Below are 24,188 nucleotides of genomic sequence, written 5' to 3'. Positions count from 1 at the left end.
ATAAGAAATGGAGAGAGAGATGGAAAAACGTGACCATGCATAAGGCGGAAAAAGGGCATGCTACTGGTTTTTTAAAAGTGGAAGAGAGGAGAGAAAGACCAGAAACCTGAGAATTTGTGGTGTTTGCGTTTCCGAGGGCAAGGAAGAAGACGCCTCAGACCTTGACGATGGCTGCGTCGACCTAAATAGTCTGCTACAGAGGGAACGAGAAAGGAGCTGAGAAAATGAAGGTGTAGAGATAGACCCAACACCGAGATGGAATGGGTTAACTGGTTACCATGGTACGGGAACCAACAATGAAGGTTCATGACGACACGGGATACCCATGGTCTGATCATAAAAAAACAATCATCCCAATACGACAGCTCAAGTAAGGATAACACAAAGACCATTTACCGATGGCAAGGACCCATGAAAGCAATCATATACTGATACGCAGTGTATTGTGGTACAATCTCAAACCTCTTTTCTGGTTCATCAGCGTACATCAATTATCAGTATTAAGTGTACAAGTCAAATGAACCAGCAGCGTTTCACAAGTGATCTGCTCTGTGAGGAGATCGAAGCTGCCGTGGTCACTCAAGAGTTACATGTTCCGTCCTCGAAAAAACTTGAACGATCAAAATCAGTTGGAACCCTTGACATTTTTCACCCCCCGCGTCCATTTTCATGAGGATACCAAACTGAGCAGCCGCTCAAAACACAGAGCTCAAAAACTCAAAAGTGACTCGGGTGATTTCTGACTTCTGTTCACAGAACGGGTCACAAGCATGAGACATATTAGTTCTACTATTGGACTCATCTTGGCATTTCTTCTAGAGACTTTTAGTAAGAGTGACGATCGGTAAGGACTATTTAGTGACAAACCGATTATGTACGCATGCAGGTAGTTCCAAGATAACAAGGTTTAAACGCTTTGTAGAAAGGGCCTCCAACAGCAAGGTGCAGACACATTTATGATAACCACTGATTTTTATGTGGCCCAGGGCACTGTGTAAGCCCAGGCATGCAATCATTTCCAAGGAAAAGCCAAAGATATCATGCTGCCTTGAGAATAAAAAAGCCCACTGACCACATCACAGGAGACAATTGTCTGCTAAAACATGACTTTTGTTAAAAAAAGAAAGAAATTGTTTAACTTGGGAAATGACAGGTCCTCTTCCTGACATTTCTAAATCCCTGAAACTTTCTTATTCTGGAGCCTAATGCTGAGGAGGATCAGGGGTTTTAGTGTCCACACGACTGCACGCATACAGGTGGACTTGCACAAGTTTGGGGTTATATTCCCGCCACGTTAGCCTACCTCCTGCTTGGGGGACGTACCCTGACTGTATTGCACAAAGTACTTCAAGGCAGGACAATCAAGGTATACACCCGGATTAAATGCATCATGTAATGACTGCAATCAACTTGAGGGTTAATAAATGAACTTCTGATGTAGGTCACTCCTTGCCTCGTTGAGAACAACGATCAACGATCATCGCAAGAACATCCAATGACCAGAAATTAACTCCGGCAAATATTAACAGATATTAAAAACTAAAAATGTCACTATGTCGGCAGTGATTGATAAACCTGATATTGACATTGAAATGATCTCTGTTACACTCAACGTAACGCTCTAGCATGAAAATGCTTAGTGCCGAGTTGCTGAAAAAGATGTTTCAATAAACAAAAAAAAACCTGTTCGAAACACAGTGGTTACCGTTATCGCAGTCACACTGTTTGATCTTCTCCACAGCGATGACATCATCGTGACAGATTCTGCAATAGTAGTACGCCCTGAACGGAAAGTGACAGAGAGCACGACAACGATAAATACACACTTGGTAGGCACTTGAGAGATCCTGGGTAATGGGGAAAGCAAATTGGAAGAACTAAAAACTCTTTTAGGGGTCTTCCTGGTAATCTCTTTGAACCTTGTATGTTAAAAATATGGTTAGGGTTATATCCATCAGGTTTCAATCGGGACAAAGGTTTTGTTTTTCTGGTTGTCTGCAGTTGGCATTGTAATGAGTCACTGCCTTTTTGTGACTTGAGTGGAGTCGAATCATTTAAAGGATGTAGCCTGAGTTTACTCAGGTTACAGATCAAGAAGGTTGAATTGAGTCACAACAAATGGCCAAGTTCAGTCAGATTTATGCTTGAGTCAATTCGAGTCACTGATAGATTTATTTGGAGACTAACAAATTGGTACGAGAGACACAGAAATTTGGTTGGTATTGAGCAATTATTTGTCGTTAGCATGAAACAAGCAAAACAAACAAGGTTGCAGCTCAGTAGTGATGGTCCACCGGGACTCTGTCTATATTTATACAGTTTGCATGATCCATTCTGGGCACCAACAGTGGGGAAAGTTAAAATATTTGGCCAATACACTTTGAAAATTGGGATGTAAAATTGGTACCAAAATGACCAGAGAGCTTCCTGAAGGCCCTGCTCATTAAGACAGTGATCCAATGATATATGAGGGGGTGAGAATTTGTCCTCATCTTTTCAAGAGTTACTAACAGCAACAACTCGAGTAAATTAACTGTGGGTCTTACCGTTTGACCTCTTGAGCCGAGGGAGCAACAAAGAACCCCAAAGTTCCTTCGTGGATCTTGACATGAGGACCAGGATTGATGGCGATTCTGGAAGAAAAAAACCACACCGGGCTTACTAAAAACTATTTGAAAAGCACATGAACATGTGCATTTTAGGCAGGTGGAATACAAGTTTAGTTTACTATTAGTACAATCAACTGCTGTAAGCTTGTTGCCAACTTCAAGTAACCCCAATCGTACTCCAACCTGCTACTCCTTTTGAACTGAGAGGCCGTCACGATGTGGAGGTTTCTGTAACAAAGAGCCGTATTCGGGCATACTTAGATGTACTCTCCATGGAAACATATACCAGGCAAGATATGGGAGGGAGGGGTACCCCCTTACCTGTCCAATCCCAATGCACACAGTAGACTATTGTTACCTAACACATGCCCCCTAGAAGTCTGTAAAGAATTCCTGAGACTCCGATCAAACAATGACCAACACAAAGGAAGGGGGGTTCTCTCCGTCCCATATCTTTCTTCAAATGTGAAAACATGCTGGATTCTGCCTGCAATAAAGTTTGTATCTGCAATTATTCCAAATGTCACAAGATGTGCCTCGCTGGCTTTGCTTTTACGTCTAATCTCACGGCTGGAAGGGGGGGCGAGATCTTGGCTGTCCCGAGCCCAATTTTTTTAAAACTTGGCACACAAAAAAGACATTCATTATGAGTATATCTCTCAAGTTTAATTTCAATCCGAGTGTACATTGTACAAGTAGTTTCACCTATTCTCCCGACCATTTTGCTGGATACTTACATGCTCTCCACTGTGTCAATGTTGGACTCCACAGCTATCAGCAATAACTTCAGCTTCTGAAAGCACACTCTAAAAAACACAAAGAAACAGAAAAGAAAGCTGCCATTAAATATCATTCACCCTGAAACTGTCAGCAATTAAGTTGATCGGGACATAAATAAAATTATCTGAATAAGAACATACTTTCATCCCCTGAAACTAATTAATTTTTGTGCCAAGGGGCTTTTTTCATCAATTAGAAAAATGAACGCTCCTGAAACCAAAACTTCAGACACCAAACACCACACACATTCCTAAATTTTGCGAACAAAAGTTTAATTATCGAGACTCTTCCATTCAAATAACCAGCTCACACTAATGTGAAAGGGCACTGACACCTTTTGGTAAACAGGAAAACTCACACAAGTACACTGCGCAAATATTTTTAACAAAGTTGAAAAAGAAACCTCCCCCCAAAAAATAAGAGAAAAATCTGAGCCTGGCTGCAGCAGAATGAAAAAAAGATGTTTTATAACATCTTTTTGACAGAGTCTAAGACAATGAGGTGAATGTGCTTAAGACATAGCGCCTTACCACCTGTTTCATCTTCCGAAACCATGCTCAAGTACTTTTTATGTCATGTTCACTTATTTGATTTTCTTGGTTTTGTCTGTAATCTTAATTCTTCTTTGCTGAACCAATTTTAGAACTCGTTTAGTTCTTGTTTTGTTGTTTTAGATACAAGTTCTTAGTTCCTATTTAGGGTTTTATCACTTTTGTCTGAGGTACTCCGCTTTTTTTTTCCTTACAGAAAGTGCCAAATTAATACTTTTTATAAGTAGCGTGATTACTTACTGGGCCACTTCAGGGAATGACATTCCAGTGAAAGATTTAGAAAGATACTCCGTGTACATCTCATTGCCGCAGCCTTGTAAGTAGTGTGTCTGCCAAGACACCTTACGACCCTGATTTTGAAGAGGACAGGAAAAGGCACACGGACAAGAATTAACCAATTATTCTGAGCATTTAAGGTAATTTAGGGTTCCAGCTCACGAGTTTTAAATAACAGCCTAAGGGGCCCTGTTTGCTTCACAGAGATCTGGATCCCGAGCAGTGGTCCCAATGCTGGTTTGCTCCATCCATTAGGTGGGTTCTGGTGTTGGTGAAACAATGATGGACGACTGATTGAGATTCTGATCCGTGTGGAACAAACTGACCACCAATTTTAGCTAAATGTACATTTTTTGCTGTCGTTTGCTTGTTTTTATGCAGTGCTAAACAGAACGTTTTTCTTCTTGCCAATCAGTCAGGATCTCAGTCTCAGTTTGTATATAATTATTCGCCACCATGGCAATGATTGCAATTGAGAGCTGGAACCCAAAAATCTAGAACGGGTTGAAATTATTCCTGTCAAGTGTTATTTTCCAGATTTTTAAACAAAGGCAATTGCAAAGGAAAGACCTTTATTCAGAGTTACTTGTAGTGGCTGAAATTTATCAGAAAGTCAAGGAAAACATAGAAAAATCAACTTAAGTTAGTAACATCTAAAGCAACTTAGGAAAAAAGGCTGTGCACATAATTAATGTGTTAATTTGTAATATGGTCAATAAAGCATTGGAAAGAAAGAAACACAGTTAATAATCAAATTTTCAACAATGTGACCATTTTTTTTATAAATGTCAACATCTTAAGATGCCATGTATTCTACATATATTTGATGGTAAGTGACAGTCTATTTAGTAAAAATTACCATTCACAGCGTCATGTATGATTAATTCAAAAACAATAATGTTAGAAAAGAAAGCATGATATGAGGAAAAAAAAGGAAAATTAACCTGAAATGTGATTATGGTAAGAAAAAGGGAACAGAGAAAGCTGGGACAGTGGATTCATGGACAAACCAAGTACTAAATCTCAGGGGTTAACTATACCAATCTCATCATAACTTGAGATAAAAAGCAAGGAATAATGATGGACTACTGAATGATAGGCCAAAGAATCTACAACATTTGGGATTCTTTGAAGAATTTCACTTGAGATGAAATAGGGCAATGGAAATCTGTATTTTGGTAAAACGAGGTGACTTTTCCATGTATTCACATCACGGCCAATAAACAGTCATTGCATATTCAAAGAAGAGTTGTTAATTTTTTGGGGAAAAGGTTTCGCAAACTGTACAACAAAGTAAAAATAACAACGTATGGCATTTGGAAAATATACTCAAGTTGGGGGATTATTTCTTCATTATTGCAAGTTAATTCTCATCGTGCATGTTTAGTGAGCATTTCTCAAAATGCGTCCTTTGTTGACTTTACAACTGCATAAGAACTCTTACTGAAGAGGGTTGGCTCTGAAAAAACACTCTGTTTGTTACATGTACAATGGCTCAATAACTCAGCATGACTTATTAGGCTGCCGAGAAAGTCCAAATGCATTCGCCTGATTGTAAGTTTCCTCAAGAGTGTTTGACAGTAGCAACTGCAAGTAGTCACAGCCTATTAATACATGTTGCCATGGAAGTCCTACGAATACATGTTGCCATGGTAGCCAACGTGCATTTGATTGACTGCAACCTTCCCGAAAGCATTTTGGCGGCAACAATTGCAAGTAATTATTTACAATGACTGCAACTGATGTATGTTCAGTTATGATGGCTGAAGATCTCCTGGAGGACGTAATGTCTGAAAAGATACCGTCTAGTTTTTCTTGCCGTTCGTGGTTACATTAACAATATTTTTCTATAAGTAAGATTTGAAGCTTTGCATGGCGGAAGTACATTGGGTGTAGGTTTGCGGGTACACCATGGAAAAATTTTTACATGGTGTACCCGCAAACCTACACCCTATATTTTTCTACACAAGCTCCAGTCTTCACACAGTCACTTATCCTTGTGAATCAAACAAGCTTGAAACTCAAGACAAACTTGCTGTGGCCAGTTTTCTCTAACATACATGCACCTTTTTGAGTTCTGGAAAGAAAGAAAGAAAAAAAAAGAAAGGATGAAAGTGCACGAAAAAACTTGTCGGATATCTTTCCGTGGAATAAATCACCGAGAGGACACTCAGGGCAGCGACGTGTGTACACTGTACCGGTACAACAAATGAAAAAGATAAAGGCTGTGTCCGAAAAGGGCTTCCAGAGCTACGGCTAGGTCTATTGTCTACGCGTCTCCACGCATTTCAAATGGAGCGAAGACCTAGACCTAGCTCTAGACAAAGAGATTCGGATGCAGCCCAAAAAGCCAGCATGGCCACTGACGGATGTATGCCACTACACATGCACTACGCAAATCACACGAAAATGAGTCAACCGTGACCAGAAGAGCATTGATGAGGGGAAGGGTGAGCAGGGGACAAAGGTGAGGAAGTATGGTGCTGAAGTATTTAACTGCTGGGTGCAAGGCCTGGATTGGGGACTGTTTCCTCAAAGACAACTGACACGGTTGCGAGACATTAGCTATATACAAGTAGCCGTGGTCATTATAAACGGTGTTTAGAAAGAGTGAACACTTTTAGTACATGTAGTTGTGATCTTCCTTTTTTAGTTTCTCAACTGAAGTCATAAATATTTAACCAATCATACGATAGAGCAAACTTGATAGAGCAAGTTTGCTTCCTTTCTTTCTTTGTTTAATTTTTTTTCCAAACTGACGCAGTGGATTTAGACTCCTGGGAACATGTTTAATAGAAAGTGTGAAATCTCGTTTTGTTGGGTGAGTCATGTAACTGATTCAAACTAACCCTATAATTAACCCAGAAGATAGCAAAACCTCAAAACAGTTTTACAGCATGTTTTGATTGCCTAATTCCTGTGCATTTCCTTTCTGAAATGAGTGCCAACAGTCAACAATCTGTGTATTTTTTCCTAAGCTTCAAAAGTGTTTCAGGAGGGCAAGGCCAACGGCCTGAGCTCCTCCTGAGGGAACGGCAAGTGGTGGGTAGAAGGTGCGGAGAGGCAGATGGTATAAATGTGGAGGGAAGTTGGGTATCGACACTTGTGAGGCATGATGAAAGCGGACCGGGATAAACTGGCGGGATTTTACTTCAACGTCACTGGAGGGTTTACCGTTCATGGTCAAAGGTCACATAAACACACCTGATAGGCTGCTGCTCCGACTGAGAGAAAACCTTCACCTTCGTTCTGGGGGAGGGTTGGGGTTACGGGACCAAAAGATATCAGGGATACAGGGAGAGTTACAGGAATGGGAATAGACAAAACAAAGAAAACAATTCAACCACAGAAGAGAACGTAATAAGAAAAGATTCTGAGCAGGCTCGGAGTTTGATCTAACGATTCATGCTGACATATGAAACGCAAACCTTGACGGCAGTAACAAAACTGATCAAGTCTGCCCCAAATATTGGTACTAAGCAACGAAAGGTCTGTGTAATACGGTACTTTAATTTTGGCTCGAACAGAGCCTACATAATATGGTTCCACAGAAGACATACATGTACATGTATTTGCCAGATGTTGATACAACTTAAGAAGCAAACGGCGGAATTATACAGAAAATATGTACATGTAAAAAAAAAAAAGATGGAAAGATATACTTTGTTAGCAAACACCAAACAACTTATGTAAATAAAAGATCTTTTGGGATGAAACACATTAAAAAAAAATCAAAATGAAACCAGCATTGGGCACAATTCACAAACTGCTACAGTGAAAAATAAAAAAACTAAACTTCACAAATTTGCAAAATACTGCAGCTGCTCTCCGCATTAACCCTAACACTCCTCAATCCTTCACCTGTTGGAGGACTGAGGAGTGTTAGGGTAAAGCCAATTCATGCAAACTCTAAGAACAACCTTCCAAATGTCCAAAGTTTTGAAATGTGGGATAATCCCAGTAGCAAGGCCGGATGGATTGTCAGTTCATTTTGCGGAGTTTCTGAATCTTTATGAGCTTCCATTCTCATTGAAATTTTCATTTCCATAGAGACCAGTGGAAATACATGAAGTTCTATGCAGTTGTTTATTTCAATGTCCCAAAAGTAATCAATTTATGTCTTTCTCTTCAATATTTGTCTGTGTGAGGCATTTTCTTGAGTGTTTTCCTGAATAAAAAAAAAAAAAAAAAAAGACAGCAAGGCTAGCCCAAACAAGGACGCTCATTCTGCTCAAAGTTAAATAGATTTGGCAAGTAATTGAATCCAAAGGCCACACAGATCTTCTGTTGCCACATTCTGAAAGCATTCTGTGGCATTTTAAGATGCAAATAAAGCAAACTTTGATCGATGCGGACAAAGCAGGCGAGAGACATTGAAGATAGTCTTAGAGTGCAATTTGTGCCCACACCAGTCAAGAGTTAGTCATAACAGTTTAGCTCTGTGACAATGAGAATCAAATTTCTGCCAAAATCTAAGCAGAGCACAATTTTTTGGATCAACTTGCACATACAGAGCCCTGTGAAAATACACATTTCAGAGATACTGTCTCCTTAGCCTTCCACAACTCCGCACATTGAGACCTACAGAAAGAGAAGTGCTGCTGCTTTTTAAGATCTTTTTAAAGATCTGCACAGGTTGTGCCATTTTGTTATGATGAAAAGTCTTGACTGGACGGACCCCTTGCAATGGAATAACATGCAAAGCATGCCAGCCTCCCTCACAGGTGTACATACAGCCAGATCAGTGGACGGAACTTCATACAAACTGGTGTGACTAACACCCTTACTGAAGGCGGCTCGCTTAATCTGTGGACAAAGGCAAGGCTCAGGACGTCTCACACATACATGTACACAGCACAAGGACAAAAGATGGCAAGTCCCAAGCAGTATTGTTCCCCTTCATGTTTATAGTTGAAGGGGAACAGTGTGGTTAATAGTGGTTGTACTGATTTCTGCTATCTTGATGCACTTCTTTTCAACTCCTGGAGTTTTGTTAGTTTAATTTTCAATCAATCTTAAAAACTGCTTTGCGCTTAGTGCGCTTAGCATATGATCTACAGTATTGATCTCAAAGGGAATGATTGGTTTCAAGGTCATTTCAAAACCTTTCAAGGCTGACAATCAAATCTAATTTTTAGACGTCAATCAAAACTAACAAAACTATGAGAGTTTTTTACTCTCTCAGCGTATTAGAATTTACAGACTTCCTAAGCTCATGGAGATTAAAGACCCGTCTATCTTGGAAGACTTTAAAGGGTCTTGAGGTTGCACTACACTAAATGTACACCCCTAGGAAACTTTGCAAAATCAGACAGACATAGCGCCACTTAGTGACCCAGGGGAGCAGATGGCTTTTCATTGGAAATTTAAGATCATGGCCACAACTTATGTTTTCTTTTCACTTACATGAGTTAGCCACAAACAAGTTTTATTCGCCCTTCCGCGAAAGTACCCCCAAATATAGATACGTAGTAGCCAAACCATGCGCACAGGGTCTAAATGTAGCTATCCACCTCTACGTAAAATAGGCCCACAATTAAAATTAAAGTTGCAGGTTTTTGTGAACGAAATATCCCAAGTAGGGAGTAATATGCACATGTACTAAGCTTGCTTGTCAGTGAGCAAAGAGGACTGCACTTTTTCTGTTACAGTAAAAGCAGAGTGTATTATGAGCAAAGCCCAGAGTCACCATCATTAATGATTTTAGGGTATTGTCTACACCAACCCTTCTGAACTCCAGTAATGAGTTTTTCTCGTTATGGTTTTATTTCTCTGAGCCACCCCCTCCACTCCTAAACAGATTATTATGTTTGCTCTGCAGTCTTAGAGCACAACCCGACAGCCGTGTTTTTATGAGGTTCACAAGAGTGCTGATGCATCCGAGGCACAGGGTAGGATGAAATGTACCGGTAGGCTCATGTACGGTAGCTGTGCGACATTGCATCTATAAAATGAGCGGCATTTGGCTTGCCAAGTCAAGCGTAATTATTCCCAGCACGCCAATAAGGAATGCCTCATTCTGTCCTGACATTCTAGGATGACATACAGCTCCTCCAATTCCTGGTAACGAGATGTTATGAATAATTCGTTGCGCGTAACAACCCATCAAAACTCTCCAGAGTGGTGATTTGCTGGAGGCACTGACAAGCTGTGCTGACACAAAATATCAGACAGGGTTCTTGCCCCTAAAGGACAATTAAATTCCATGACTTTTCCATGAACAAATTATAAAAATCCATGACCCAATCTTTTTGTGGACTATAAATAACTCCATTTTATGTGCTTATTTCTGATAACAGAAATCACACACAGTGTTTGAAAAATTCCATGACTTTCGTCATTTTTACAAAATTCCAGGACTTTTCCAGGTCTGCAAAACGAAAACAAATTTCCATGACTTGTTCGTGACTTTTCCAGGCTGCGGAAACCCTGATCAGAACAGATCTAAGCACAGGATGTGGAGTTCACACATGTAGTTGTCTACAAGACTGTATTCGGGAGTCCGCCATGTTCAAATTGAAAGTGAGGTTAACGTATCATTTTGGGAAACGGACAGAAGAAAATGAAGGCAATACAATGAAATTGCACGACAAATCAGTGCCTGTCTATTGTCTACTCTGATGAATGTTCTGTAATTAAATATACATGTACCTTCATGCGATTAGCTGGATTTTGAAAACTATTAAACAGGAGGCTTGGAATACATGCCAATCAGAAAATAATCTGGCACCATCCCATTCAACAGACTTACTATTTCATACAAAACAGCTTTAGGGAACATATGAGTAAAAATGGCTTCCTTGTTAACAAGGTCTGTGCTGCCATAATTTGGCCTAATCTGCCTCATTCAGTCCATCCAAAACCCAATTTAACGGCACCACTAAGCAGAAGATTATATGCTAACAGTGGCTCTGCATATTTCATGGAGACTGTAAATAGTAGGCCATGCTTACATGTATCTTGGAGTAAAACTAACTTAGTGACATAATAATGGAAATCTCTACGTGCTTGCAACAATTAGCACAGCTTCACCAAGCACAGCCATGAAATAGTGCTTACGGTCAGCAAAATTTTATGCTACAGTAAGCAAGACTTCTTTGCTAACTGTTAGGCAGCTCCATGAAATTGGGTCCTGGTTTCTCTGATTGCTAGCTGGAATGACAGCTGTCATACATGTAACAAGATGGGGCTGGTTTCATAGAGGTGCTACGTACAGAACTATGCTGAGGGACGAAATTCCTGCTTGGCAAAAAGAGGTTACAAGCCAAAATAGGGTGCTCTTCTATATGTGTTAGCCGGCTCACAGCTGATATTTGCTCAGCAAGTAAATTGTTTAAGCAATATTTTCGGCTCAGCAGCTCTGTAAAATTGGCCCCTGGCAGTACAACCTACTGTCATCTTATAAAACTGCAGTGAAATATGTGGTGCACTCACTGGCTTTGATCCGGGCTGTAAAAACCAAATACATCTTATTGACACACTGTAACATATCACGTTTACACATATTTTACTGTTCCAACGTCATAAATACATAGATGCATTTACATAGATGTACTACATTTCGAAGTGGCATATTAAATGTGATTACATGAAATGCAATTTTGAATAAAAATTTCCATGCAGTATACTGTCAACCATGCAATTATAAAGCGATATTTGACATGTATTTCATTACCCCATTACCCACAGTCTTGTTCAAAAAATCTTCACAGTCCACTGCACATCAATGCACACATTAAATATGGCACAGCAAGCTGTGAACACGTGACACAAATTTTCATTGTGCTGAAAGGCCCGTCATGTATCATGTTAGCCTTTGCACATAACAGAACAAAGAGATTTATATGTAAAGTTAGGTGACCCCTAACTTCTGCATAAAATGAACTTATACTATTTGGAATTCTGAAGATCTGAAGTGTGTGATAAACTAGAGCACTCCGGTCGTGGCACGGACTGGTTTTCAAAATAGAATTTAAGTGGAAGTTTTCCAACATGCAGACTCAACTCTGCAACCTTGTATTTAAAGCGGTAAACAAATACTGATGTTGATGCGTGTATTGGTGATGCTGGCAGCTTTCATGAAACACGCTGGCCTTTAAACTGACAAGGCAAAAAAGTTCCATGCTTGCAAAGAGGGCGTTCACAAAACGTTCACAGAGCAAGAGCACAAGATGTTAGAATTTACCTCGCTGTTGGAGCGCATGGCAAAGAGGTTGGCCATGATGGTGGAGAAGCCCGGGGCCAGACAGGCCTGAGCGATGAAGCCCAGCTTCAGCTCGGCGATGCAGATGACGTCATCACCGTCCCTCCAATTCCAGCTGGGAATGTTCAGGAGATGGGCCTATTAACCGAGTGGAAATTTAAAAAAAAAATGAAATCGAGGTATAACTTGGCATGTGAGGAAACTGACAAGTTGCTACAACTGGACCAAGGGGTCCAAATTGGGCTCTGTGCCACAGGAGCAAATGCTTGCTCCCTAGACAGGTGGAATTCCTCCCTCCCCCCGGAACAAATTTACCCACTTTCGAAGCTCCACATGAAAACATAAATCAAGAGTTATTACCATGAAAGACAGCCTTTGTCCAGTTACAAGTGAGGTGAGTTTAATATAAATTTTTTTCTGGCAACACTTGAAAGCTTTCTCATCTTGTTCCTACAAGTTATGTGCATGCGCATGGCTCCGAGGGGTACAGGAAACAAGGGGTCCTACAGGGACGATATACCCAAGGAAAACCTTTGAGGGTGGAATAGATCGAAGGGAAAGCAAAAGATGAACCCCACAGGTTTACGTAAAACTGAACGTGAGGTACAAGCAAGTAAAAAAATATTAGTCAAGTGTGCGCAAGCGTACAAATAACTGGACCCTTTGGTTGAAACGGCAAAACACTTGATGAATACATGTACAGAGTATGTGTCCGAGTGACATCTTTTGAGATGGGTGCACTGCTGAGACACTGGCCACGCCCGTCTCACCTTGTTGTGGTAATTCATGAGTTGTACAATCACCCTGCATTTGGAGTGATAATTCTTGACCGAGATGACGCGCATGATGTTGCCCGCGTCCTCCGCATCGGGGTCCAGGTTGTACTTGTCGCATAACACAAGACACGCATCGGCCTCTTTTAGCTGCACAACAATGAACAACGAGCACATGAAATAAGACAAATAGAATCAGTTTTAAAAACTCACTGGTTATTTTGGACTTTCAGTTTTTGCAATTGATTCGAAGCAATGGCAAGTACATGACATCCAGGTCAGTGACAGTTCACTCTCCATCTGCTCTCACTAAGTCAATAAAAATGCACAGGTGCACGTGTTTTTACTGCATGCATTCTATTAACCAAATCCACACCTGAAAAACCATCTGCTTATTCAAAACCTTCCTGCTCCTGCGTATTTCAAAAGGCTTTCCATGATAACTGTACATGATTTCCCAATTGGGGACCCTGACCCAATCATGACCCTATTGGTGTCTCATGTTTAGTATCCACGACTGAACCTGGATACTTCATACTCAGACCCACACAAGCCCCTCTTTTCCCCGTATTCTGGGATGCTTTAGCAGAAAATATGGAAAAACCAAATTTTTTTTGGAAACAGTAGCTGTAAACCATGTAGAGAAAAGCCTGACTAGGGTCTACTTGCAAACTTTTCATGAAAATTTAAATCCTTCGTAATTGAACGGGCAAAGGATGTTATTCCATGACTTATTGTTTACTTTAACGTCAGAATCAATGTACTTTAAGTTACATAAGTAATATATCTCATATCACCAAGCTTTCTAAAACTTGCATTAACCCTAACGGTCCCGAATGCTACAAAGTACTACTTAGTAGTAGAAAGTGGTACTCAGCCTTGTGGCTTGTAAGAGGACATGGCATTATTATTCTCTGAAGCCATAAAATACAATCGAGAAGACAATGTACCATACAGTGCTGTGGCACTATGAATGCATGGTTTCATTGTTTTCTGTACGAGTAACCAATGGAATAAACCTAGCCAGAAATAGTAATTTGTAGCGCTAGGTCCTTCAGGCTCAGAGTGTTACTTAGTATTTTGTAGTACTGAGTACTCTAAGCCAAACAATGTCCGGTACTGTTAGGGTTAAGGTTCTCTGATCATCTGAGCATCCCAATGAAAAAGTCAATATTGCTCCAGTCAGCTGACCCAAGTGATCAATGCTGACTGGGGGTTTGTGGGGCATCTTACCCACAAGGCCAGACATCTGGGTCAGCCTGCCGAGTTTACATTTTGCCTGCAAATCATTCGGTAACTTAAAGAAATAATATGTGGGTAATTTCCCATGGTCAAGGTGACAACTTCTGTATCCCCTAATTCAACATATCCCAAGGATCTTCTAATTGTAAAATAACACACTTTTTGCCTGGGAAACTATCGAAAATCAATTCCAGAAGAGTACTGCCTTTTTTGTTGTCTCTGTAACCATGGTGACCCAATTTTTTTTTTTCCTTGCCACACATTTTTCCTTGACCATTACTTTCAAGAATACTTCCCACCGGAAGGTCCAGGGGGCCGACAGGGGCAATGCCCCCTCCCCCGACAAGGAACAGAAAGTGTCCCTTCCCTTCCTTCCAAAAGAACTAGAAAGTCCCCCAAATTTAGCCTCACTCCTCAGAAAGGTCGGTAAAGTTACGTACCATTTTATTCCCCAAACAAGTTTGCTCCTTCCCCCAAAAAGAATTTGGTTCTGGTAACAATGGACACCATCACAAATTGTGCCCCAACCTCATGGAATGAACACCTCAGAGGATTTATTTGAATCTCTATTGTATCTGCAAGGCTACATCAGCCAAGATGATTTTTATTTTGGTGAAGCTACCGGTACCAGCAAAACAATACAGTTACCATCATACAAAGACAAAATCTGTGTATGAGACATGTTATTTCCAAGTGCATGCTACTTTTCGTTTCCCAACGTGTCAAGCTACGAAGCCACTGTTCAGTTATTGATACTTGAAATAGTGCGTCATTGGTGAATGTCATGCTGCAGTAATGCCATACATGTATCTGACATGGTGCCGAGGGGTATGGTGATAAGGCTTACCTGCATGTCATACTATTGCCTACGATAGACAAAACCTGTTTTTTTCTAATTTTCAGAAACTGAATATTGAGTCTCCTTTTACTCAATCCAAACCCTTGGCATCCCCCTATTTCCCAAAGGAAAAGTCAAGCACACGTAACTTGATAAGAAGGAAAGAACCACCATGCACAATGAGAGGACATCAAGGTTACTGGCTATCTTACCCGGACTTTTTCTAGGTCCACGGAGTTGAGGACGGACCCTTGGAAGAACTCCAGCTGGGTGAAGTGCCTCTTGAACAATGCCTGCAGTTCCAGATCCGGCTGCGAACTGCTCCAGAGATGGGGGGAAAAAACGGGAGGAATAACTCACAAGCTCTCATGAAACATGACACGGAAACAAGAGGAGTTCTGATGAGAGCCTCCTTGGTGGCTGGCTCAAATGACAACCATTTTCTGCAGGTCCACTGATGAGGCTTCTAGTGCCTGCTTCGCAAAGCGTATCAGTAACAAAATTCTGGCCTGAAAAGACTGAGATGCAATGAAATTACATTCAACTCATCTGGACTTACGCTTCTCAGGGATACGAGGCCTACTGATTAAATCATGGCTGAATCCTGCGCAATTTATCTTGCAGATAAACGACCCACTCTGTGAAAATGAGACGCAAGGCCATTTTTCTTCCCCCAGTGTGCATCAGATGATCAAGCGGAGCTTCCTGCATTGATACCTCACTCATTTGGGCAATCTGTTGCGAAGGACACTGCGTGGCTGACAATGTTAACAGTTCTATTGATTCCCATCATGCAAGATTCTTTGAAAGGCCAGCAACTCAAAGGCGGCCCTGGGGACGTATTATTACTCACTTTCAAGGAGCAGGGCCACATACATGTAGTTGGATCTAAATGTAATTACACCGTGGTGTTGCTCTAGCGAATTGGACGAGTTAATACTGAGTAACTTGTTCACTTGTATCAGATGGTGCGTTGCTAAAAATCCCATCGATTCAATGCAAAAGTTCATAAGCTATTCAAAGAATACGATTGCTATTGACAGAATTCCTAGGAAACATCCAGGGAACTTACAGAAAACAGTGTGATTATGGCGCAATATCTTACTTATCTAGCAGAACAATTTCAACATTGACATCATCTCTGTCTTTGTGCAGGAAGTCCTTTAAGAAGTTGGCAACACTGTCGTACGTTATATGCCCACACAAGATGATGTGCCTAAAGACAGAAAAAAATCACAAAATTAAAATCTGGTTTTACTGCTAGTTCTTCAGAGAGAACTGTCCTTAAAAACGGGTTCCTCTTCAAGAGAATACAATTGTCGAAACTTTTTTTTTTCAAATTTGAAAAATACAGAAAAAACATGTATATGAACCTCTCCTTGAAGTTGGCAGAACAGATCTCAGAAGATGGCCTACACATTCATCAATTTGACATTGATTTTTCCAGTGATGAGCCCGTTTGGTATTCCAACAGAGATGTCCAAAATTAGGAGTGGTAATACGCACATGCGAGGTCTATCCTCTCAGCATGGCAATACGCTGACCTGCATGCATGCTCTGATCTCGCATTACATTGCCTTTCTGAATTGATTCTTTATGAACTCTTTTTTTTTTAAAACCCCTACACATATCACATTCTCCAGAAAGAGTTTCCATACCATTCGCATATGTGACCTGGTACATCGAAATCAGGAATAAGTCACAAATTGACTTTGGGAGATACACGTATGTGCACGGTCAGAAAAAGAATTTCATAAGCTTTCAAATGGTGCACATTACAATTTTGTTGATGGTAACCTTTCATACATAAACTTCCAAAATACACAGAAACCGCCACATGGATTTTTTCAACATTTACCCCCATCCCCACCTTACTCAGCCATTGTGTAAAACTGCCTCAGCGACTTATTCCTGATTACGGTGTACCCCATCACATATAGGCTACCATACTTCAAGGTGACAAAGCCGGTGCATGTCATCTATTTTGATGACTTTATTAGTGTATACATTATATATAGGCCGTTTTCCAATACTCGACTTGGGCTCCGTCTCAGGCTTCAACTGTTTTTTTACTTCCTGACTTTGAGGTTGTAAGTGCAATAGTAAGTCTGATAGTGCCACAACACATCAAGTAAAACGCAAAAGAGCCAAACTACACAGTATTTCAATTTAACTTGACCGCTTCAGGCCCACAATCGGGGATTGGTTTCCTACAGGAAGTTTGAGACGGAGACGAAGCTGAGTATTAGAAAGCGGCCTTAGTACGGTCCCATCTTGGATAAAGCCTCGCAGACACACTGGCAATCCACAGAGCCTATCACCATCTTCACGCTTAACTTCTTCATGTTTCACAGCTCACTGATCCATACACAATCCTCTCTTGACTACAATGCTTACACACATCGGCCCTGGATTGAGCATTTTCAAAAGGGCACGATGCACACATATAGGGACGGACATAAAAAACTGAACCATTGTTGAGAGCAGAACAAGAAACAGGAGTGAGCACGAGTTTAAAAACAGAATTGGAAAGCAGTAAATTGGCCACTTGAGCAATGAAAGAGCCACTCCTCGTGAAAAATACAATTCATGCACAACAACACCCACAAAGATACATTGTGTCATGTGAAACTCCATCGATGTTTTGACTATTAAACATGACAGGGCATCAATCATTATCTTTTTAATACCAAAGTCCCGAAATATTATCATTGTCCCACATAGATGTATCAATGTAAAATGCATCACCGGCTTCGCATGACTCTCTTATGCACAAAACATTCGAACAACCTGTGAATTTTAAGCTTCACAGTGTTTCATCTGAGATTGCCTTTTATTTTCATGTTCAGGGCACCGGTGATAAGAAGCAGAGGTTTGCAGCTGCAGAACCGCATCTCTCTACTCTGATCATTATTGAGAGATAGCCTGAACGTGCATACGTATTGCTGTAGCACACAGTGCACCTGTGATACATGTACATATACAGGTATTCAGAAGCTCCTATCAGGGCAAAGTGAAAATTCAATTGACGTAGGCCGAAAAACTGAATTGATTCAAATAATTCAGGTGCCTTTTTAAAAACCAACCTAGTAAACACAATTCTGAAATACAAAACTCACAAAAGTTAAGGACCACTTTTTTCTTAACTTTTTAAATTTTTTCCAAGCAATGAGTGGGATTTAGTTCTTTCAGCTTTTGTTTGTCTAGATTGTGTTCTCATTGGAATAAAATTTTTTTTAAAAACATCAAATGCACATTTTCAGCAGTAAAATATACAAAATAAAAAGGGGTCCTTTTACTTTTTTTCCGGTGGTGTGGGTTCCCATAAATGTATATGCAGGTATAACTAAATAGCGTTGTGGTTACCTGTAACTTGAGCTGTGTTATGACCTTTGACCAAATATTATTTCAGGCTTCCTGTTTGTTACATAAGAAATGCTTACCAATCTAAATAACTGTTCATGCATGCTGTAGAAAAAAATGCTGGTTTGTGACTCATCCAGTAAAACCATTTTTGTTCCTTGTGCTTTTGTTTACAATAAAATTTAGTACCTCACTTGTGAAGTTGCTACATGTCAGTGGATGGCATGATGTTTCATCCATTTTTTAAAAATTTTGTTTCTGTTAGCAAGCCAAGTTACATGTACAACTAGGATTCTGAAAGGATAATGTAAATGCGATCGCTGCATGATGAAACCGACAATCATCACAGAGAACACAGAGCAGGAAACCAAGGAAGGAAACCAGCTGCGCTTACATGGGGCAGAAGACCCTAGAGAGAGATGCAATCATTACAAGTACATAAGCTATGAGGAGGATCGTGATAATAAAGTAAAAACGTTCGGTGGATGTAAATTTGTACTGGTTATGAGCTGATCATACTAGGCATCAAACTAATGAGAAACAGACAGCAACAGGTGATAAATGTATGGCTGCCAACACACTGTGCTTACAATACAAGCCCACTGTACCGTAATGAGTACTGTACTGTACTTGGCACGAAAGCACGAATACGAAGTTGTGACGTCAGATCGAATATTTGTGCTGCAAATTCGTAGAAATTGAGTTCATTTCAGCTCAAGCGAATTTCGCTACAATTTTTTCGTGACATCCAAGTTGCTTTGCTTTCACATTCACCAGGAGTATGAACCCATCTATCGGGGGGTGTGAGTGGCCACTTGAACTTAAAACTGAAAACAGCTGGCAATAAGCTGAAATGTAAAAAGTTGCCATACTTTTGTACAGACCAGGTGTACAAAAAAAGCTGAAATTCAGGGTCAACATCTAAACAAAAAAAAAGCTGAAATTGGCTAAAAAGCTGAATTCTCACACCCTGGTCACACCATCAAGCCATGCAAAGGGAAGATATCCTTGAAGAGAATTGCCTGTTTCAAATTCTGAATGATAACCAATACCCTACTCTCTCATGTCATACTTCGGCAGAACTGCATAAATGCAACACCAGCTACTTAAATAGTTACCCTTTGTTCCATTGATGCTACTGATAAACCATTCGGAGAACACCTGCTTCAACAAGATGGGTTTTGATTGTTTTTTGAGAGGAAGGATGTTTATTTTAGCATGTGCCTCTGGAGCAAAATCCGTTAAAATTACACCAAGGTGTGTTTTATCACCTTCCTTGAGAAGTTATGCTCGATTTTGTGATTTTTGCTCAAGGGCCAAACATGATCAGTGCAATGCTCACCTGCTAGTTGTCCACCAGATTTTTTTCTGTTTTTTTTTTTTAATGCAAGCAGAACATGTTCTCAACTGGGTAGAAAGTTATTCCAAATAATTTTGAATTGCTATTTGATTAAAATTATTTCATATTACATGTATTTTTAGCAGAGCAGCATCCGTGGCAGCGCCTGTTGGCAGAGTAATCTCTCATTTTAGAAATAAGTGAAGCCCTTGGGGGAAACCCAAGCCAACCAGTATGCTAATGAGAATAGCAATCAGGAATAATTAATGACAATCCACTTCAACAAAAGGTGGCCAGCAGAAACATCTGGTCTACCTGTTGCTAAGCAACTATTTGTTTTGTCAGAGGGCTACATGTAGTTCTGAAAAGCTGGTGGGGAAAATCATGAACTCTGCCCAGGGGAATATATATTGCGTACAAAGTGGGAGGGTCATATCATATTTATTCTCCGTAGGAAAACGTAGTTTAAACTTTTAAAGTTCAAGATGGATTGAGCATTTGTGACTAACATAATTATCTAACCTTTATAAAACAATTCTGGAAGGCTCTTTTAAATTTATCATTTGGGAAAACAGTCTAACAATGTTCACTTCTTAGTATTTATGAAAAAAAAAATTACCACAGCATACATGACGGGAGTTTAAGATAAATAAAATATGACAAGTATGACTCATCATCAACCTGATGATTAGACATATCCCATGTGGATTTCAGTTTCCTCCAGGTGATGAGCTCAATGAACGGCACATTTTGTGATGTTCGCGCCGACAGATCCTTGTCAAAACCCCCTTCCCAATTCATTCTGTGCACGCATTGTAGGTGCATCTTTACGCGTTATAAATGCATTATTTGAACTTTAATAACTCACCAACGACTTCATGAATATGCGTGCTCTACAGGGTCTTCATTGCTAATTTTCTCCTGGTGAACAGACAAATCATTATGAAGGACGCATCCGGCGATGTTCATGCCATGAGACCACTGTAAAAATCCCCTCCTGCTTTCTTAAAACCGACCAGTCTTGTAAAGATCATCAAGTTCATACTCCACCTGCCTGTCTAGATTCACCAATACTCTGTACTGGAATTCTACTTACTTTCGTCCCTTCTCTGACTGGTAGGAACCCTGGTATTTCTTCCTCCTTCCAAAGATCTCGGCGCACTCGGGGAGGTAGCTGGTATAGATCGCCTATTTCGGAAAGGATATTTCACGAGAAAAAGTGGAGGATTACTCGCTATTCTTTGACGAGAAACACCCCTGCAGCTGACAAATACAGTTTATCAGAATGTTAAAATTCCATAAGTTCTTCATACTTAATTTGATTTTTGAGCCATAAGATCTTAATCTTAACCCGGTACTGCTGAATCGTCCTGACAAAGAGCCCTCCTGCTAACTGTGCCTTTGTAACACCACTAACCAACCTCAATCTTCTCGTGTAGAATTTTTCAACGGAGTGAATGACAAGAAGTGAAAGCATGGACTACGTCTGATTGTTGACTACCTGAAAAACTTCAACCGTTCCTAGGCCATGTCTGAAACGGGCTTCCAGAGCTACGGCTAGGTCTATTGTCTACGCGTCTCCACACATTTCCAATGGAATGAAGACCTAGACCTAGCACTAGACAACCGATTCGGATGCAGCCCTGCTGACGGTTAACTGAATCAAACTGTCCTAAGACATACTCTTTTCAATACTCCGGGGAACTCTTTATAATTACAAGAATTTAAGAAGTTTTTTAAAAAGCGTTATGTCCACGGTGCTCTGCTTGACACAGAGAGAGCTGGAATTTATATACATGCTAACACTATCAAGTAAAGTAACTTTACAGAAATCAAGTGAAAGTTTGCTATATTCTTGTCGATCTCTATTTTGTAAGATGGTAGCGAAGTGCAACTAAGATCTAAGAGAGCAGTTGGAATCCTTCTCATCCTTTCTATTACTTGGTGAAAATCGGGTTTTGCTTTGGACAGTAAAACCTACCACGCTGCCAAAGATGAAGATCACGATGAAAATCCTGCCCAGAGTGGTCTTTGCAGTCACATCCCCGTAGCCGACGGTTGACATGGTCACCACAAGGATATAAACACAGGTCCAGTAATCGATGTTTTCGGGATTGCTGAAGCCATTCCAGAAATCACCAGAGTTCTCAACCTGGGTTTGAAATGGTGCAGGGTAAATGAGCAGAGTAAACCACTGAAATAGCAAAATAACACCAATTCCCCATTCATGAAGTGGTCACAACACTCTTGGCTTTGTTCGCATTGCAACTGTAAGCAGATAAATATCAGCGTTACGTAAAAATGTGATGTGGGTCATTCCATGAGGTTGGGGCACAATTTGTGATGGTGTCCATTGTTACATGGGTTCCATAAAAATGAACAGTTATTTCCCTGCATGTGGATTCCAAATTATACTTCTTGCAAGGCTGAATACAGAGGTGTGTGTTACTTTTACAGAGTAAATGACCTACTCTACAGGTCATGACAGGTGGTAAAACGTACCCATACATGTATATCAAGGACACTGTCACAAATTGTGCCCTAACCTCATGGAACGACCCATGTAACTAAACACACACACCAACCAGCCGAGGGTGAAACCAGAACCGAATTTTCATGGTAGGAAACTTGTTTTTTGGGAAGCCAAAATTTAGTATAAAACTTACAGTATTTGCCAAGGGCAACACATTACTATACATGTACATGTTGGCGTGTCAAAGAGAACAATTTTGACAATTGTAAATTCGGACAGCTTTGCTTGCATTTGTTATATTTGGCAAGAGTCAAGCTTGGCAGCTCCAATAGAAATTGAAACACCTCAGGCACAGTGTACTTGTATCTAGACTCATTGAGAAATGGAACAAGATGGCACCTTATGTTGCAAAAGCCTACATAGCACTTAACAGTAGCAGTCAAGTGCCACAAAATGCCTGTATCTTAAGACTTCATTGGCTGCTGATTAATGCAGAATACACATCATTCTGCTCACATTCACAGCACTTTAATAAAACATGCGGCACTTTGTGTACTGTCTGGCCAGGCTTGAGGTCACCCAACAATCTCCCGTCACTTCCAGCATTTGTCTTGCCAGTAACACCGACAGAGCCATTAAAACGGCTCAGAGATGGAACATGTTTTTCATACAAAATAACCGCATGTTTCATGCTCAGTTTTCCTATCAACTTAGACCTCTTCTTTGCCTCCAGACAATTTTCTTTGAACGGTTTCTGAACGCACAGCGCCCTACATGTCTAAAGTTTGTACTACTGGGTATGCCAAGTGTCAAAATGTGCATTTCAAGAAAAGGAATACAATGAAACGCTGTGAGTAAAAGTGTGATGTGATAATCGTCACGCTCTTATTCTCATTTAGAAAATTTTCGTTTAACAACCCCCTCAGCTACTCTCCATTGCCATAACTTTTTTGCCTAAAAGTTCAAACGCAAGTTTTTATATTTTTCCAACAATGCTGTACATGGACTTAACGTCATGCTTTGTGCAACACCCTCCTTGCCGTAACTCTGGTGTGAGTCAACATTTCGTTACCAAACTGGGAGAGCTCCAAACCATTTGGGAGTGTCAACGGCTTTAAAGCCAACCATGTGATGCAGTCGTGACCAACAGGAATGAGTCGGCTGTTCAATTAACTAGTATTTACAGGCTGTGTGCATAACGATAAGTTTAAAGTCAGCAAGAAGATTTAGTGAAATTTCTAAAGACAGGTAGAACTTGTGTACATTCTAGTGAGTAAGATTAAGGGAGGCCTTGCTGTCTCTGTCTCAAAACGGCTGAGGCATCTACAGATTGCCAGTATTTAATGTCCCTGAGACTTGACTGCATTGGAAACCCTGCACGAACACCAAATCATCATGTGCAGCTGAGCGCAAGATGATGAAGATGCTCCCGGGAGATAGGCTTACTGCTTCATCAAGCAGGACCTCAGCTGCTGACCTGATGAGGAGGGGGGAAACGATTTGGAGTGGCCAGTAATGATTCAAACATTCCTGGTTGAATGTCAAGGGAGGGGGGGAGGACAGGATGGGTGAACGTGCAGCGCATGGTTATAGGATACCGGAAGCATCCCGGTGGACTGGTCGAATGACAGGTTGAATAGTCAATGAGCCTCAATTAGCATCTGTTTGGCATAATGGTGTCACTTGACTACGGTTGATAACTCCATTCTGATTCGCTAATGATGACTTTTAATAACTTTAT

The 24,188-nt window shown here is 40.6% G+C and overlaps 1 protein-coding gene across 24 annotated transcripts in view; it reads right to left on the bottom strand.

Moving 5' to 3' along the window:
* Nucleotides 1–24,188, bottom strand: part of LOC110987743 (calcium-activated potassium channel subunit alpha-1-like) — a 79,812-nt gene that overhangs the window by 23,199 nt on the left and 32,425 nt on the right. For 12 of the 24 annotated variants that reach the window (XM_087129806.1, XM_087129810.1, XM_087129805.1 and 9 more), the window contains exons 6-17: nucleotides 21,956–22,126; nucleotides 21,071–21,162; nucleotides 16,378–16,488; nucleotides 15,485–15,590; nucleotides 13,190–13,342; nucleotides 12,402–12,557; nucleotides 8,951–9,022; nucleotides 4,181–4,290; nucleotides 3,347–3,415; nucleotides 2,547–2,633; nucleotides 1,706–1,782; nucleotides 107–193 (exon numbers count right to left, since the gene is read on the bottom strand). In XM_087129806.1, the coding sequence (XP_086985932.1) occupies nucleotides 107–193; nucleotides 1,706–1,782; nucleotides 2,547–2,633; nucleotides 3,347–3,415; nucleotides 4,181–4,290; nucleotides 8,951–9,022; nucleotides 12,402–12,557; nucleotides 13,190–13,342; nucleotides 15,485–15,590; nucleotides 16,378–16,488; nucleotides 21,071–21,162; nucleotides 21,956–22,126 (1,291 nt within the window). Of the gene's footprint in view, nucleotides 1–106; nucleotides 194–1,705; nucleotides 1,783–2,546; nucleotides 2,634–3,346; nucleotides 3,416–4,180; nucleotides 4,291–7,420; nucleotides 7,466–8,950; nucleotides 9,023–11,608; nucleotides 11,666–12,401; nucleotides 12,558–13,189; nucleotides 13,343–15,484; nucleotides 15,591–16,377; nucleotides 16,489–21,070; nucleotides 21,163–21,955; nucleotides 22,127–24,188 lie in introns of all 24 variants that reach the window. The other 12 variants (XM_087129818.1, XM_087129815.1, XM_087129821.1 and 9 more) reach the window with 5 other exon arrangements.

This window comes from Acanthaster planci, linkage group LG19 (genome assembly GCF_054643075.1).
Source record: "Acanthaster planci isolate LZ-2023a linkage group LG19, COTS_SCS, whole genome shotgun sequence".
Taxonomy (NCBI): domain Eukaryota; kingdom Metazoa; phylum Echinodermata; class Asteroidea; order Valvatida; family Acanthasteridae; genus Acanthaster; species Acanthaster planci.
This window is presented reverse-complemented; position numbering and strand designations above follow the sequence as displayed.